The sequence below is a fragment of the Sapajus apella genome, unplaced genomic scaffold (assembly GCF_009761245.1).
Source record: "Sapajus apella isolate SASKATOON/1434 unplaced genomic scaffold, GSC_monkey_1.0 scaffold46, whole genome shotgun sequence".
NCBI lineage: Eukaryota > Metazoa > Chordata > Mammalia > Primates > Cebidae > Sapajus > Sapajus apella.
In genome coordinates, this window is record NW_022436986.1 from 18,923,991 (window position 1) to 18,940,951 (window position 16,961).

Sequence of the window (16,961 nt, forward strand, 5' to 3'; positions counted from 1 at the left end):
TGTTTTTAGTAAAGATGGGGTTTCTGCATGTTGGCCAGGCTGGTCTTGAACTCCTGACCTCAAGTGATCTGCCCGCCTTGGCCTCCCAAAGTGCCGGGATTATGGGTGTGAGCCACCGTGTCCAGCCTGTGGCCCATTCTTCATCAGCTGCTGAATGGTCCTCAGAGCTGAGAAAGTCCTGGGTTTGTTTTGGTGAGGGGTTACTTGTGTGCTGAGGTTCTGCCAGTCTACCTTCATCATGCCCGTGAGTGAACCAAATGGTGAGTGTTTGTCCTCATCATTTGGAGGCAGTGGCCTGTGCCTTAGGAATTTGAAATGGTAGAGGGCTGGTCCATCCCTGGATGGGAAAATGCCAGGACTCATCGAAGTCCTGTCCTGATGGGGCTGTGGTTGGGGTTTCTCTCTGAATTTGAAAGGGTCTTTAGGATCATCTGTATCATTTGCTCTTTGTTGACATGAAGAAACAGACCCCTGTGGGTCAATCTTTTCTCTGTTGCATGGCTGCAGGACCACACTCCCTAGTGACCAATCAGCTTGCAGCTGTGGGTTTACTACTTGCCAAGAGCAGACTTGGTGACTTCCGGCTTTTCAAGCCTGCCCTCCAGTTGTGTTTCTTTCAGGACAGTTGTGGCTGAGTACATTCTGTTCCCTTTGGAGGTAGAGAGCTTAGAAAAATAGGGCCATTATCAAGGCACTCGGAACAAATGGAACAATGTGAGTTTAAGCAGTGAGCAGTGAGAACAGCCTGTACTAGAAAGGTGGTTGAAGGCATGTGGCCCAAGGGTATGTGTGTACGCGGAAGAAGGGTACCAAAGGTTAGTTACCCTTAAGCCCAGACTCAAGTTAAATACCTTGCAGACACCCACAGGTGAGCCCTTATGTAGGATTTCACATCCTACAAATTGTGTGTGTAAAACGAAATTAGGGTAGCGATGGGCTCAAAGAGACCCTCTTAAAGTCCCCACCGCTCTTCTGGCAGTGCCGTTTGAGTATTGATTGGCATTGTCATGACTAGATCGAGTGTTGGAGAAGCTTTATTCAGGAAGGTTTGGGCAGGACCATCTTATTTTCCATGCTGCCTTATCCGTAGAAGATGGTCAGCAAATATGTAATCGAATCAGACAGTTTGGTGAATTTGGAACACTTGCAAATATACAATCATTGCACATTGTATATTTTATTTTTAAGAGGTTTATGTCAATGCACATGCTTATCCCAGGGGTCTTGGTGAATGACTAGGGTGGGGTGAGGATCTGAAGTAAGAATGGGTTGTAAGGGAAAGTCACATGGAGAAGGCAGCTGTGGCTGGAGACTTGGATGACGTATGGGAGTGAGCTGTGCAAGGGCCAGAAGATGGAACATTTTAGGCCGAGGGGAGCAGCCAGTGCAAAGGTCTGAAAGCTGAAATGAGCTCAGAGTCCTTGCAGATTGGAAAGGCTGTTGTGAGTGGAGCCTGTTGAGCAAGGAAGTAAGTGGTAAGCAGTGAGGTCGAAGACAGGTAGGAGCCTGGTCCTGAAGTAGCACCTTAAAGACCATCTTAAAGGCTGGTAAGAGTCTGGACTTTATTGAAAGGACTAGAAGGGAAGCCATTTGGCTTTGTGCAGGGAGATGACAGCATGTGATTTTCACTTTAGGAAGATGACTAGTGCTACAGTTTGGAGAATAGATTGTAAAGGATGAGAGTGGTGGTTGAGAAGGCTACTGAGAAGGCTGTCACAGGGAGCCAAGGGCAGAAGACTAGGTGGTAGAGCCTGGACTGCAGTGGTAGAGACGTGGATAGATTTGGGGTATATTTTGGATGAAGGGCCAATGGCACTTGCTGCTGTAGTGATGCAAAATAAGAAAGGAATTGGGGTTTTTGGCTTTAGCAGCTGGTGGGATAGCAGTACTGTTTACTGGGATGGGGAGGGTCCAGGGAGGAACAGGTGGGGCAGTTGGAAGTCCACTGGTTTGGGCTGTGGAATTCAGAATGCCTCTTAGTCATTAAAGTGGAGATGTCATGGCAGTTGGTTATGAGTTAGTCCAGAGTGGGAATAGAAATTTGGGAGTCATTAGTGTATGAATGATATTTAAATCTCTGAGACTGATGGAGATCGTCTGGGGAGATGCGATTGAGATGCATAGAGTGTCAAGGCCTGTGCCCGTGGCATGGTCATATTTGTTGGTCTTTTACCTTAAGAGGAAAGAACAAGAGCAAAGGAGCCCACAAAGGCAGTGTTGGGGTGGCAGGAGAGATACAGTAGAGGATTGCCTCTGTGAAGCCAAGAGAAATATTTTAAGAAGGGGCAAAATATGTCTGTTGGATTTAATAATATGGACATTGTTGGTGATCATGATTACAGGTGTGAGATGTGGATGCAGAAGTTTTGGTTTAAAGACAAGGTTTATTGAAGATAACGTCCACAACATTTCAGGGTAGTCCTTTTCAAAAATTGACAGGAGGTTTCTTTACCCTGCCCACCTCTTCCCTACAGGACCACAAGGTGGTGCTAATGAGTCAAGGTCCGGGGACCAGTTGGTGCTTTAGGTTGGCCATTTCCAGTGCCTTTCAAAAACTGAAATGAAGATTTTCTGGAAGATGGAGTTGTCAGGGGAAAAAACCCCTTTCCTGAACAAAAGAGATTATACAGAGGGGCTAATTTCTTGCAGCTAAAATAAAAATGCGAAGAAGCGGGATGTGAAATGTACATGATCTCAAAGGCTTTACAAAATAAGAAAAATGTTAGAAAAAAAAAAAAAAGAACGCTGAGATTCCCAGTAATGGCAGGCTGAATACACATTTAAACTTCACCAAAATGATGCTACAAGGATTTTCTTTTAAAAAGTCATAATCCCACAGACAAGAGCAATAGGCAAGGAGGCAATAGCAGTACAATTTTGGGAACAGATTGAGATTAAGTACTTTAAATGACTCAAGCTGATTTGGAAACCGACTGTAGGGGAAAAAACTGAGAAGCCACCTGGTTTATACTGTGGACCCCTCCAAAAGGTCAAGAGTTGGCAGCACCACGCCCCTCTGGGACTGAGGGAGAGGTAGAGCTGAAGAGAAGAAGAAATCCAGAGTCTGTTTAAGAATCCTAGCTTCAATCCTCTCCTCCTTGCTCACACAGGGGCCCCTGATTCTTCTCCACTCTGGCAGAACTGGGGGTCAATTCTCTGGAGGGGGCAAAGTTGCATCTCTGGACCAAGAGACTCTAAGCACACTTGAGGGTGGGTGTTCAGTGAAAGATTACTGATGTTGGGACTCTTCTCCTGCATGGATCTTCCATGCAAATAGGGGAAGAGCCTTTTCTAGAAAATCTGGATCGGCCAAGAGAAGTGACCACAGATACTGATATTGGCTGATGGTGAAGAGCCAGGGTGGTCCCTCAATGAAAGGACTCAGCCAAATCTCCTACGGAGAATGTCAACAAGCCCTCTGTGCAGACAGCTTCCCAGTCCATTTCTGTGGTGTTTCCCTCTTGGATGAGTGGACAGACAGGGGTCACCAGATATTTAAGGGAATATTTGAATACAAGTATCAGAAGTACAAACAGAGAAGAAAAAGCCTATTGAATAAAACACTGGTGGAGAAGAAAGTTTCTAGAAAAAAAAATTGTTAATATTTTCCAAAAGAGAAGGTATCACAGCCATAAAACAGTTTTTAAAGATTCAGAGACCAAAGAGCTTTTGGAAATTAAAATCATGATAGGACTAAAAAAATAATAAAGAGTTAGAAGAAAAAGTTAAGGAAGTCACATGTGAAAAGATACAAAAGGAGAGTTGGAGAAAAAATATGAAAGTTAGAGGATCAGACCATCTGAATAGCAAGTGTGCAGGCAGAGAAAACAGAGAAATGTGAAGCATCAAAGAAGTCATTCAAGGAAAAAGACCAGAAGGGAAGAAATAATGGAGCACTGGTTGTGTCTGCATGATGAGATTGTGTATGACTTTTCTCCCTCCTTTAAATTTTCTAATTTTTGTGTAAGCTGAGATGGGCAGATCACAAGGTCAAGAGATCAAGACCATCCTGGCCAACATGGTAAAACCCCGTCTCTACTAAAAATACAAAAATTAGCTGGACGTGGTGGCGTGTGCCTGTAGTCCCAGCTACTCGGGAGGCTGAGGCAGGAGAATTGCTTGAAACTGGGAGGCGGAGGTCGCAGTCAGCCGAGATCCTACCACTGCACTCCAGCCTGGCGCCTGGTGGCAGAGCAAGACTCTGTCTCAAAAAAAAAAAAAAAAAAAGAGTATCTTTTAAAATGAAGGGTAATGCGTGGTTTCAGTATTACCAACATTGCTGTAGAACATCTAACTCACAGGTGGTCCTGGTTTCCATAGAATGAATGTGTAAAAGGAGCATGTTGAAAGGTGTAACCTGAACTCAGTCATTTAACCAAAGCTAGTGATACCACCAGGACCAAGTCGGACTCATTTTCCTGCCTGCAGGAAAGTGCCCTTCTAGAGGGCTGCCCTAAGCCACAGGGCTCTGTGGTTATTTTATTTTTATTCTCCTTTGCTCTTTATTACTGAACACCCATTACCCTATGTGAATTCCACTTGGATCTTGGGTTGTCAGCCCTGTCATACAGGAATATGAACCATCCCATCCTGCAGTTCTGCACCGGGAGCTGAGCTGTTCCTGTTGCTTTGGTATCATCTTTCAGCCCTGCATCCTGGCGTTGCTCTTCCACAAAGCTTTGAAGCTGAAAAACTTTTGGGGCTTGAAGAAGCTTTTTGGTAACTGCTGAACTTTGGTGCTGGGGCTCTTTTTCTGCCTTTCCCCCTCGCATAGTTTGTGAGCCCACAGCCTGGGCAGGGAAAGACGTATACATGAGTCTGGGGAAGGGATGTTGCATTTTCCTGTAGATACTGACCACTGTGGTCTTTCTTGGGAAAAATCCAGTGCAGATGTTGAAAGCCAAACCACAGAATGCATCTGTCATCTAACTCTTCCAGACATTTTGTCATTGTAGATAAAGGCTGTTTGATTAATATTTCATGGATGACGTAACTTTAAATCTCTTAATGACATTAATTTTCAAACATTTGGATGACAGATATTATGTTTCTATTGTTTAGCCTTTTTATTGCGGAAAAATTCAAACACATCACAAAATAGAATGAAAGCAATAAACCCACATGTATCCCAGCCGCCCCACGCGCGTCCCAGCCTCCCCGCGCACGTCCCAGCTAGCATCAGCAGTTGCCCACTCGTGACTCATCTTGTTCTGTCTCTCTCTCACCCTGCTCCCAACTCCCACCCTGTGGTTTAATTTAACACAAATCCTGAACATCATATTATTTAGTACAGAAACATTTAGTTCATATCTCTAAAACACAAGCATTCTTAAAAAAAAAAAAAAAAGACTACCTAATTATGTTTAAATATCCAGTTAGTGTTCAAGTTTCCCCAGTTTGTCTCAGACACAGTTTGTTTCTTTTTCCAAATTGGGATCCAGATAGGTTCTATACATGAATTGGCATGTTTCTTAAATATTAAAAAAAATCTTTCTTTGTTCATTTATTTTTCCTTGTAATTTATTTGTTAAAGAGTCATTTGCCTTGTCTTCACTGGAAAAGAGAGAAAGTTCCAGATTATTAGGACCACTTGAAATCATGACAAAATGTTCTATATTTAAACAAATAAGTGTCAGAGAGGAACTTATTCCATGCCTCTAGTTAAAAGCCACCTTCTGAGTGTGAGGCCGTCCTTGGGAGCCCTCTGTACAGTTTTGCCCTCCCCAGACCCTTGGTGCTTACCTTCCATTCCTGGCTTATTTTTCCTCCTTAATACCCAGAGCTACCTACTATATAGTTTACTTGCTGCTTGTCTGTCTCCCCTCTGGAATGTAAGCTCCTCGTGGTTTTGTGATTTGATCTCTGCTGTATCCCCATCCCTGGCTAGATGAATGAAGACGTATGAAGGCAGGGCAGAAGCAGGGGAGGATGAGCATGTGGAGGAGGGCAGGTGGCGCAAGGTGTGAGCAGCAAAGTCTCACTGTGCCCTTCGCCTTTCCAATGTGTCATATGCATGAGACTGAGCCCCCTATAAAGTTCTGTGAGAAGCTCGGATGATGACTCTCTTCTGCTTGTCACTCCATGATGGAGGGACCTCTCTGCAGATGCTGGCTTGGTCTGTTGGCCTCTTTACCTCACTGCAGGCTCGGGCCCCATCTCACAGCCACAGGCTGGTTTGACCAGTTTTATCAACAGAGACTAGGCTGGGGGTCCATCCTCTGAGAACATCACCAACAGCGTGCAAAGGTGTTCCAGCAAGAGTGATGGTTGTCAGCAGTTTGTCTGGATTCAGAACACGTCGCCCAGCCTTTAGCATGGCTGGATTGTGAGCCTGCTGCGAAGCCATACGCTGGAAGGCAGAGGAACAGCCTGCATGAGTCACTGCTGCGCCGTGAGCCAGATGTGGCCTTGAACAGGACCTCCACCACACCTTAATCTTCTCGTTTATAGAATAGGGATGGCGCGCTTTCTCCTCTGCAGAGTTGCTGTGAGCCTGTGTGCTGTCCGGTGATGCAGGGCCGTTAGGGCGGATCCACCAGTCAGCCTCTGCCTCTCCTGTGGGCCAGGGCAGGCCCAGGTTAACTGGAGGGAGGGATCTGACTGGATCTGCAGGCTCCCTTGCCTGTTCTGGGCATGGGGAGAGGAGATGCTTTTGGACTGTCATAGCTGAGTGCATTGATGCATCTCCTCCCCACCTCTCACAGTGTCAGAGGGGCTTGCAGCCCCAGCAGTGCCAGAAGAATGAAGTAAAAATTGCAACTTTTTTTTTTGTCAGTTACCACTCAGCTGCCTCCTAAGTGCTCTGACATTCCCTCCCCACACTCATTCATCTTCGAGCAGGAATATTTACAGTGCTGTTCAGGAGCTTCTGTGCGGCTCTGACATTGTTCCAGGGCATTGTTTTATAATAGCTTTAGTGAGGAGGTTCTTGCCACACTGACAGAGTGTGTGTCACTGGGACAACTCATGTTCCTTCCTAGAAGTGCTAGTCTGGATGCGTGTGTTTTTTCCAGTAAGATGCTTGGCGTCCTGTGAAGGGAAGTGCACACCAGTGAAAAGCATCCCAGACGGCCCCACTCTGCTGTGTCATCGCTCCTTAGGGAGCCACGTTTGCACGTCCATGGAGAATAGGATTTTTACTACTGCTGGTACCAGACCAATAGATTTATATTATTTTCTGGGCTCTCTGAAGTCCACAAAGGAGTCCTGTTATTTTTGTTTTGTTTTGTTTTACTTTATAGATTCACGTCATCCAGTATGGCAGTCACTGGCCATATGTGGCTATTTAAGTTTAAATTCAAATTAGTAACATTAAGTAAAAACATAAACCGAGTTCCTCAGTCCTACTAGCTTTGTTTCAAGTGCTCAGTAGGCATGTGGAGGTAGTGGCTCCTGTATGAGTGCAGATTACAGAACATTTCCATTGTAACCAAGTTCCATTGAATGGCACTGTAAATATTCATACTTCAAGATGAATGAGTGTGGGGAGGGAATGTCAGAGCACTTAGGAGACAGCTGACTGGCAATTGATGAAAGATTCTTGCGATTTTTACCTCATTTTCATTTCATGATAAAACACTTCTCAACTCTTAAGTGATAAAGCCAACTCTTCAGAGGAAGACTTGAGGTTCCTGGTATTGACGCATTCCATTAGAAAGCTGACCCCACAGCCCTCTCAACTATTCAGTTGCCTGTCATCTTTTAGCAGTCAGGGACACAGGGTACCTTTACTTAGCCAAGGAGTGACCCCTTCCTGCCTTGACTCCACGCTCTGCTGGAAGTTTCCCTGTTGGGAAAGTGCATGATTAGAAACTTTCATAGCAATTTATTTCTTTTGAGTTAGCAGAAAAGAAAGTTCTTATCACTCTTGGTTTGCCACTTTTGATTCTACTAAAGGAGGAAAAAAGAAACCCTTGAATGAAACAGATACCTTTCTAGAATGTCTGCTGCAAGCTTTTTTGTTTTGCTTGGTGGGATCATAGCAGCAGAGCTCCTGGCGAGGGGAGCCCCAGGCAGACATTTATGGGGCATTCACTCTCAGGTGCCGACCTTATACTCACATGGGCCAGAGAAGGAGTATCTCCTTACGTTTTGCACCCCGGGTGCCTGGCTTGCCTCACTCTTGTCCCATCCAGGGCTGGCTGTCTTTGGGCCCCTTGACCCTTCCCTCTGGTGGGCTGCTTGCATGGTTCTAGGAATTCTGGATTTGCACATGCATGCATAGTCACTTTAGCACATACAGACACATGCTGTGTCTGAGCCTCTGTTACACTGAACCCCTCAGGTAGGGAGTGCATCCCTTTGCTCTTTCTACATCTTGACCAGAGTAGAGGATTAGTAAGTTGCTAATGAATGAATCAGTGAATGGATCAGTCCTCTAGGGGTCCACTCAGTGAATTAAAGAATGAAGAGTTCTCTTGCCGTAGACTTTTCCTTTAAGAGTTCAGAAAACATCCTGTATTGTAGCCTGCAAAGCTCCACATTTCTACACAGCTGGGTTCTGGCTGCACACCTGAAGCGGAGAGTCCTCCCAGCAGTGTGGCAATGGATGGGTGCTGTTTCCCCCACTTGCCTTTCCCTAGAATTTCTTCCCTTTTAGCATCAGGTTGGAGTTACTCTACTAGAAACCCCAGTCTCAGGAGAGGGTCTTCCCTGTTCCCTCCTTTCCCCTGCTTCCTCTGGAGTTTCTGCCATGGCCTTTTCCTAGGACACATGGCCTGGCCCGGGGTAGGCCTTGATTTTGGGAGGCATGAGGGGAAAAGAGGCAATCGCCTGAGGGTGGGAGGCCTCTTTGTGGACTCGGTGTTACATGCCTCTCCTCTCTGCCTCCCACAGAGCGTGTTGAAGAAGAGGGACCAAGTTCAAGCAGAGTACGAAGCCAAACTGGAAGCTGTGGCTCTGCGGAAGGAAGACCGCCCCAAGGTCAGGGAAGCACCTGGCAAGGGCTGCAAAGCAGCTATCTCCCCGCTGGTGCTAAACGCATTCTCATCTCTAGATCTGTGTGACTGAGAGTGCTCAGTGCCGCCTGGGCTACGTTAATGACGATATCCTCTTTTCACTCCCTTTTCTGTCCTCTTTCTGCGAGTTCCTAATGTTCACTTGGGATTGAGTTTCACACTGTCTCCTGGGCCTATTTTTTTATTTTTAAAGACTCGCAGCTCTGCCATTCATTGGCAGTTCTTGGCTCCATAAGGTGGCATTGCAGAGAGAAGGAAAGAATGGCTTCAATCAGTGCTTTCAAAATGTGGTTCATAGGCCCACAAACTGTACGATCCATGATGAGGAACGTATGGAAGCACTAGGAAACTTCTATAGCAATTTGATGCTGCTACAGAACCAGTGGAACACGTTGTGTTGAACACCCGAGACAAGCGTGTTAAACTCACGTGAGGAGTCGCATGTGGAGCGAGCCGCATGCTGGTCATGCACGGCAGGACCGCCACTTGGTCAAATTGGGGAAAACGGCCAAGAAAAAGTGGCCGTTTACTCCACAGATTTTGAGCCGCACTGATCTAGCTTGTCTAGGATGCCTTCTGGCTCCCGTGTTTGTAACTGCCCAGTGGGTTCACCTTGCCTGCTGCCTCGACAGAGCTGAATTGTCAAGATAGGGAAATTGTAATGGAGAAAGAGTCATTCACACAGAACCAGCTGTACGAGACACTGGAGTTTTACCATTACTCAAATCATTCTCTCTGAGCATTTGGGGATCAGAGTTTTTAAAGATAATGTGGTGGGTAGGGGCTCAGGAAGTGGGGAGTGCTGATTGGTCAGGTTGGAGACGGAATCATAGCAGGTGGAAGTGAGGTTCTTTGCTGTGTCTTCTGCTCCTGGGTGAGATCGCAGACCTGGTTGGGCCAGATTACTATTTGGGTGGGACAGCTGATCCATTGAGTGCAGGGTCTACAAAACACCTCAAGCACTGATCTTGGGTTTTACAATAGAGGTCTTATCCCCAGGAGCAATTTGGGGAGGTTTAGACTCTTCTAGACAGAGGCTGCATGACCCCTAAACCTTAATTCCTAAGTAGCTAATTTGTTCTGCAAAAGCAGACTGGTTCCCAGGCAAGAAAGAGATGTTTTCAGAAAAGGGCTATTACCAGTTTTGTTTTAGAGTCAAATCATAAACTGAAGTCCTTTCCAAGGCTAGTTCACCCTATGCCCAGGAATGAACAAGGACAGATTAATGGTGAGAAGCAAGATGGAGGCTGGGTATGGTAGCTCACGCCTGTAATCCCAACAGTTTGGGAGGCCAAGGTGGGTGGATTACCTGAGGTCAGGAGTTCAAGACCAGTCTGGCCAACATGGTGAAACCCTGTCTCTACTAAAACTACAAAAGCTTAATTGGGCATGGTGGCGGGCACCTGTAATCCCAGCTACTCAGGAGGCCAAGGCAGGAGAATCACTTGAACCTGGGAGGTGGAGGTTACAATGACTCGAGATCATGCCGCAGCCCTCCAGCCTGGGCAACAAGAGCAAAACTCCATCTCAAAAAAAAAAAAAAAAGCAAGACGGAGTGGGTTAGGTCTGATCTCTTTCACTGTCATAATTCCTCAGTTATATTTTTGCAAAGGCAGTTTTCTGTTCTGGGTCTAGATAGAGGATCCCAGCTGTAAAAATGCATCTGTTGTATTGGTCAGATGCATTTTTACTCTGTTGTTGCCTTTCTCTTCCCCGAGCCGGGATTAAGAATGGGTAATAATGGCCAGTATGCAACTTGGCCCTCCATATCCATGGGTTCCACATCTGCAGATTTAGCCAATTGCAGATTGAGAGTACTGGGGGCGGGGGGGGGGCGGGGAGAACAATAAAAAATAATAATACAACAATAGAAAATAACAAAAGGCAAAAAACGAATACTGTACAGGTTTCCTATCTCTTACCCAAAATGCTTAAAACTAGAAGTGTTTCAGATTTTGGGATATTTGTGTATACATAATGAGAGAGAGAGATTTTGGGAGTGGGACCAAAGTCTAGACATGAGATTTATTTATGTTTCTTATACACCTTATACACATAGCCTAAAGGTCCTTTTATAGAATATTTTAAATAATTTTGTGCATGAAACAGAATTTTGACTATAACCCATCACATGAGGTCAGGTGTAGAATTTCCCACTTCTCTCATGTTGACACTCAAAAAGTTTCAGATCTTGAGCCAGGTGCAGTGGTGTGTGTCAGTATTTCCTCTTACTCTGGAGGCTGAGGTGGGAGGATCCCTTGAGGCCAGGAGTTAGAGGCTGCAGTGTGTTATGATTGCACCTGTGAATGGCCACTGCACTCCAGCCTGGGCAACATCCAGAGACCCCATCTTTAAAAAAAAGGTTTTGGATTTTGAGGCATTTTGGGTTTTCAGATTGGGGATGCCCAATCTGTATAAGGACGATTTACATGGTATTTACGTTGTATTAGGTATTATAAGTAATCTAGAGATGATTTAAAGTATACGGGAGACTGTGCATAGGTAATATGCAAACACTACATCATTTTATATACGGGACTTGAGCATTCACAAGTCCTGGAACCAATCCCCGCCCTGCCCCACCAGATAGTGAGGTGACAATTGTGCGTGTGTTTATGTGCACGTGTGCGTAAAATCTCATCGATTCCACACCACAACCATGAGGTTTGGGTACCATCATTATTCCCATTTGAGAGATGAGCAAACCAAGGCCCAGTATCATGCAGCTAGCACTCGTAGACTAGGGTGGCACCCTGCAGTTTGACTTTAGAATCTTGCCACCTACCATTATGTTACTCTGCCTCTTTTTGGTTTGTAAGTGGAAGGTATATTTGTTTTCAAAGAAGGGGGTGAGGGTGGGGAACGTTGTTAAGATAATAGCAGGGACCCCATGAATCAGGGAAATGGTTTGACCTCAGAGCTGTTGGGGTTTCCCTCCGTGGTCACGGTTCCTGCTGCTGCCGCCACCACCATGCCAAGACATACCTGGAAAAGGAGCCAGCTTTGGAATTTGAAACCCATACCTGAGAAATGAGACACCTTGGCTTTGGGTAGTGTTTTTAATGTTAATTGCATCACAGAATCACCGCAGTGGTCATTGGAGGCCCAGAGGGAAGGCATTGTTCTTTCCCCATTTCATGGGTGAGGAAATGAGGCACAGAGGAGCTGGACAGATTGCCCAGCCTCTTTGATGCCAAGTGACTCTCTATGCTGTGCATGTTTGTTGTGTTGATTCCAGCATCACCCCTAGTGATCTACACCAGAGCGTAAAGGCTGCATATAGCTATGGAAAGGCAGATGATGAAGATTGGAACTGTGGTCATTGGCCCAGGGGAGTCCTTGGATGTCTTGGGCTGGAGGAGTGTGTGCTGAGGGCCAAGGGTGTGGAGGCCCCTGGAGCTGGGGAAGAGTGGTGTCCTATAATGCAGAGGTTTGCTTTGTGGTTGGGCTGAGGCTGGAGAAAGCTTTGCAGACACTGAGGTGGTGATTCCCAGGCAGATGGAGCTTTGGACCGTGGAGACTTGGCCTTCTTCATGTTAATTGTGAGGTTGGAGAAGCGACATGCACTTACTTAGTAGGGGCTGGCTGCCTTCTGCTGCACCTGCTGGACCACAGTCTGGTGTACACCTTAGAATCTAAGGTGGGGGGCATCTGCTTATCTTCCGTAAGAAGATAAGGAGAAGCTGAGGAATTACATTTAAAATGGGACCGGGAGCATCCACACCCTCGAATCACAGTGGGGGTAACTGAGAGGGAGCTTTTGCCTTTTTCTGTCTTCTGCGTTGGACTCCTTACAGTGCTAATACATGCAGTATTACTAGTTCCAAAAAGAATGAATGCCAGGGAGAAGGCTTCACAGAATTCCTAGTTATCTCCAAAAGGTGAAAAGTGGGGCACTGTTTTAGGCCCTGACCCACGGGTAGCCTCATTCTGGGTGCGGTGCTAGCAGAAGAAGTTTAAGTGGGCGGTGGTGGAGTGCAGGTGAGGAGATGGGCCGTGGGGAGGAGGGTGGGCGCATGGCGTATGTGGGGTATGTGGTGTGTGTGTGTGGGGAGGTGTGTGGCGTGTGTGTGGGGAGGGCGTGCGGCGTGTGTGTGGGGAGGGCGTGCGGTGTGTGTGTGGGGAGGGCGTGTGTGTGTGGGGAGGGGTGTGGCGTGTGTGTGTGTGTGTGGAGGGCGTGCGGTGTATGTGTGTGGGGAGGTGTGTGGCGTGTGTGTGGGGAGGGCGTGCGGTGTGTGTGTGGGGAGGGCGTGTGTGTGTGGGGAGGGGTGTGGCGTGTGTGTGGGGAGGCCTGTGGCGTGTGTGTGGGGAGGGCGTGCGGCGTGTGTGTGGGGAGGGCGTGCGGTGTGTGTGTGGGGAGGGCGTGTGTGTGTGGGGAGGGGTGTGGCGTGTGTGTGTGTGTGTGTGTGTGTGTGGAGGGCGTGCAGTGTATGTGTGTGGGGAGGTGTGTGGCGTGTGTGTGGGGAGGGCGTGTGGTGTGTGTGTGGGGAGGGCGTGTGGTGTGTGTGTATGTGGAGGTGTGTGGCGTGTGTGTGTGGGCAGGGCGTGTGGTGTGTGGTCTGTGTGGTGCTTTGGGGGCGTGGGTGTGGAGGGAAGTGGGCATTGGTGTGGGAGAGCAGCTGTGTGTTGTGGAGCTGAATGGGAGCAGAACGGTGCGCGGGGCTGTTCCCTCTCAAGTTGAGAGAAGCGTGGAGGGGAAATGGAAATTGGGCTCTCTGGATAAACCTCTTGAAGGCTGTGGACCTTGAACAGCTCTTAGAACCATCAGGATGGTGAACGTTCTGGAATGGGAAAGACATGGCTAGTAGTGAAGTGAGAATCCCAGTTGTAAAGTGGCAGCAGGGAGACTTCCACGTCCGGAGCTTCCACAGACTGGAGAGTGGGCTCTGGTGTCTGGCGTTTCCAGACCCTTCTGGCAAGTGAGGATAGAGACCGCTCTGACCTCAGCCTGGGGCAGAAGACCAGGAGCCTCCAGCCAGAGCGGTCCCATCAGCTGACTTAAGTCACACCGTGGCCACCCTCTGCCAGTGCAGTGGGTCCCATGTGACAGGTCGGGGGCCGGGGTCAGGGAAAGCATGGGACTTAAGCGCCAAAGTCAACAAATGGTGGAGCCCCTATGCGGCCCAGGTGCATCTGGCTGCAAAGCTGGGCCTTTTCCCCAGCAGCGAGGGCGTCAGCAGCTGTGCCCCTGAAGGGGCGACCTGCCTTTCCCGAGGCTGGCAGGGAAGAGTGTGTGGCCTTCCCTGGGGCTTCACTCTTATGTCACCATGCGGGTGAGGTCACGGCTCTCTTGTTCTCAGCCTCTCTGCTCCTCATCTCATGCCCTCACCTCTCCCTTCCTCACTCGCCCGGCCATTCTCTGAACTTTGTTTTTACCTATCATGATTAAAGTACTCACTCAGAGAGGCAGTGACTTTCTATTTGCCAAATTCCATGGCCTCTTTTCAAACTTGACCCTGTCTTAGTGTTTTCTTACCTGTTTTCACCTCGCAGCTCAAACAGACACTGAAAACACACTGCTTGAAGCTGGAGGTGACCAGTCAGTTAGGGAGCCCTGTCGCCTGCTCACTCAGCAGCATGTGGCTGTCACTGGTCCTGGAACCTGTCCCATAGCAGCCACGAGCTCCCCTCTCCCTCCGGCTTTGGGATTATATCTGTCTTGTGTAGTCTTGGAGATTTTCCTGACCTACTATCATCATGAGAGCAGATAATGTGACATCTCCAACCCAGCTCAAAGAAGGAGACTCAGGTTGAGATTTCTGTTCTCGGGCCTGGAACTGCGTGGCGCATGGAAGGAGCTCAGCGATGCGTTTTTAAATGAATATTGAGTGAATTTAAGTTACCGTCCCATTCCCCAGCCCACAGAAATGCGCAGTCCCATCCACATGACTCTTCTGTCATTGCGCCATCAGCCTGTATTCTGTAATGGAAATTCTCCTGAGAGATTGGGAACCAATGTGAAAAATGCGATTTTGTTCCCTGTGTATAAGTTTTTGTATTCTGAGGTCTTATGTAGTGATATTTTTCACTGGTGTCATGATAAGCAACACCCAACCATTAGCAGTGCTGTGTCACCTCAACATCCTTCAGATGCAGGGTAGCACAACTATAACAACACCTCAGTCACGAAAATTAAAACGTTGAGTTAAGAGGAAATGCTGAGGGTGGTGGCTCACACCCGTTGTCTCAGCCCTCTGGGAGACCAAGACAGGAAGATTGCTTGAGCTCAGGAGTTTGAGATCAGCCTGGGCAAGATGGCAAGACCTCACCTCTACTCCAAATTAAAAAATTAGCTGGGTGTGGCGGTGTGCATCTGTAGCTCCAGCTACTTGGGAGGCTAAGGCAGGAGGATCACTTGAGCTCGGGAGACTGAGGCTACAGTGAGCTTTGATTGTGCCACTGCACTCCAGCCTGGGTGACAGAGCAAGACGTGTCTCAAAAATAATAAAAAAAGAATGCTTAGTGGTACTAGTCAGTGAGTTGATTGTTACAAAGACATTATCCAAGAAGAATCAAAGGCGAGAAGAATATACACCTGAGCATGAGTTGCCAGCACTCCCCTTCTTCAAGTTGGGCAACTTCTCAAGCTGCTCATGGCTCAATGCAGTTCCTCTTATTTTCTTATTTTTAATCCCTCCATCCTCTTCTAACTCCTGCCATCCCTGGGATTCTCTGCCTCTGTTCTCTGATTCGCCACCTCCTCTTCCTGTGCCCACCTTTCCGAGTGACTTTTGCTGAGTCCTTTATTAACCCTATGCATATTGGCTTCTTTGTGACTTCAACCCTTGGGCCCTGCCTCCCTCAGCCCCACCTTTCCCTCCATAGATTTAAAAAGATTACATTGTGATAAAACATACATAATATAACATTTGCCATCTTAACCATTTAAAAGTGTACAGTTTAGTCATGTTAAGCACATTTACATTGTTGTGCCGTCAGTATCCAGAACTCTTTTCGTCTTGCAGAACTGAAACTGACCTGTTAACTCCGTTTCCACTCCTGCCATCGGTAGTAACCCCTGTTCTACTTTCTGTCTCTATGACTGACTGTTCTAAATACCTTGTATCTAGAGTAATAATAGATACAAGGTATTCCTGTGACTGGCTTATTTCACTCAGTGTCATGTCCTTGGTTTATCTACATTGTTGTAACGTGTCAGAATTTCTTTCCTTTTTGAGGCTGAATAGCATCCCATATATATGGGAGATACATACACATACATATACTTACCACATTTTGTTGATCATTCATCAGTGGACATTTGTGTTGCTTTCATCTTTGGGCTACCGTGAATAATGCTGCTATGAACGTGTATATACAAATATCTCTTTGAGACCCTGCTTTCAATTCCTTTGGACCTATACTCAGAAGTAGAATCCAGCAGGATCATAAGGTAGTTCTCTTTAATTTATAAAAGTTAGTATGGCTGCTAATTCCATAGCAGCTATACTGTTCTACAATCCAACAGTGCACAAGGGTTCTAGTATCCCCACATTCTTACCAACACTTTTTGCTGGTATGTATATTTTTTGAGACAGAGTCTTGCTCTGTCGCCCAGATTAGAGTGGCATGATCTTGGCTCACTGCAATCTCCGCCTCCCAGGTTCATGCGATTCTCCTGCCTCCACCCACTGAGTAGCTGGGACTACAGGCACCTGCCACCATGCCTGGCTATTTTTTGTATTTTTAGTAGAGACGGGGTTTCGCCATGTTGGCCAGGCTGGTCTCAAACTCCTGACCTCAGATGATCCCTTCGCCTTGGCTTCCCGAAGTGCTGGGATTACAGGTGTGAGCTACAGCACCCGGCCTATTTTCTGTGTTTTTTTTTTTTTTTTTTTTTGGATAGTAGCCATCCTGATGTGTGTGACATAGTATCTCATTGTGGCTTTAACACTTTGCTAGTGATTACAATGTTGAGCATCTTTTCATGTCCTTGTTGACTGTTTATCTTCTTTGCTTTTTTGGAACAGGGTCTCATTCTGTTGCCAGTCTGGAGTGCAGTGG

The 16,961-nt window shown here is 47.0% G+C and overlaps 1 protein-coding gene across 1 annotated transcript in view; it reads left to right on the top strand.

Annotated features, from left to right (window-relative positions):
- Nucleotides 1-16,961, top strand: part of SNX30 (sorting nexin family member 30) — a 120,089-nt gene that overhangs the window by 87,554 nt on the left and 15,574 nt on the right. The window contains exon 7 of the mRNA XM_032240377.1: nt 8,836-8,922. Coding sequence (XP_032096268.1) covers nt 8,836-8,922 — 87 coding nt within the window. The remainder of the gene's footprint in view (nt 1-8,835; nt 8,923-16,961) is intronic.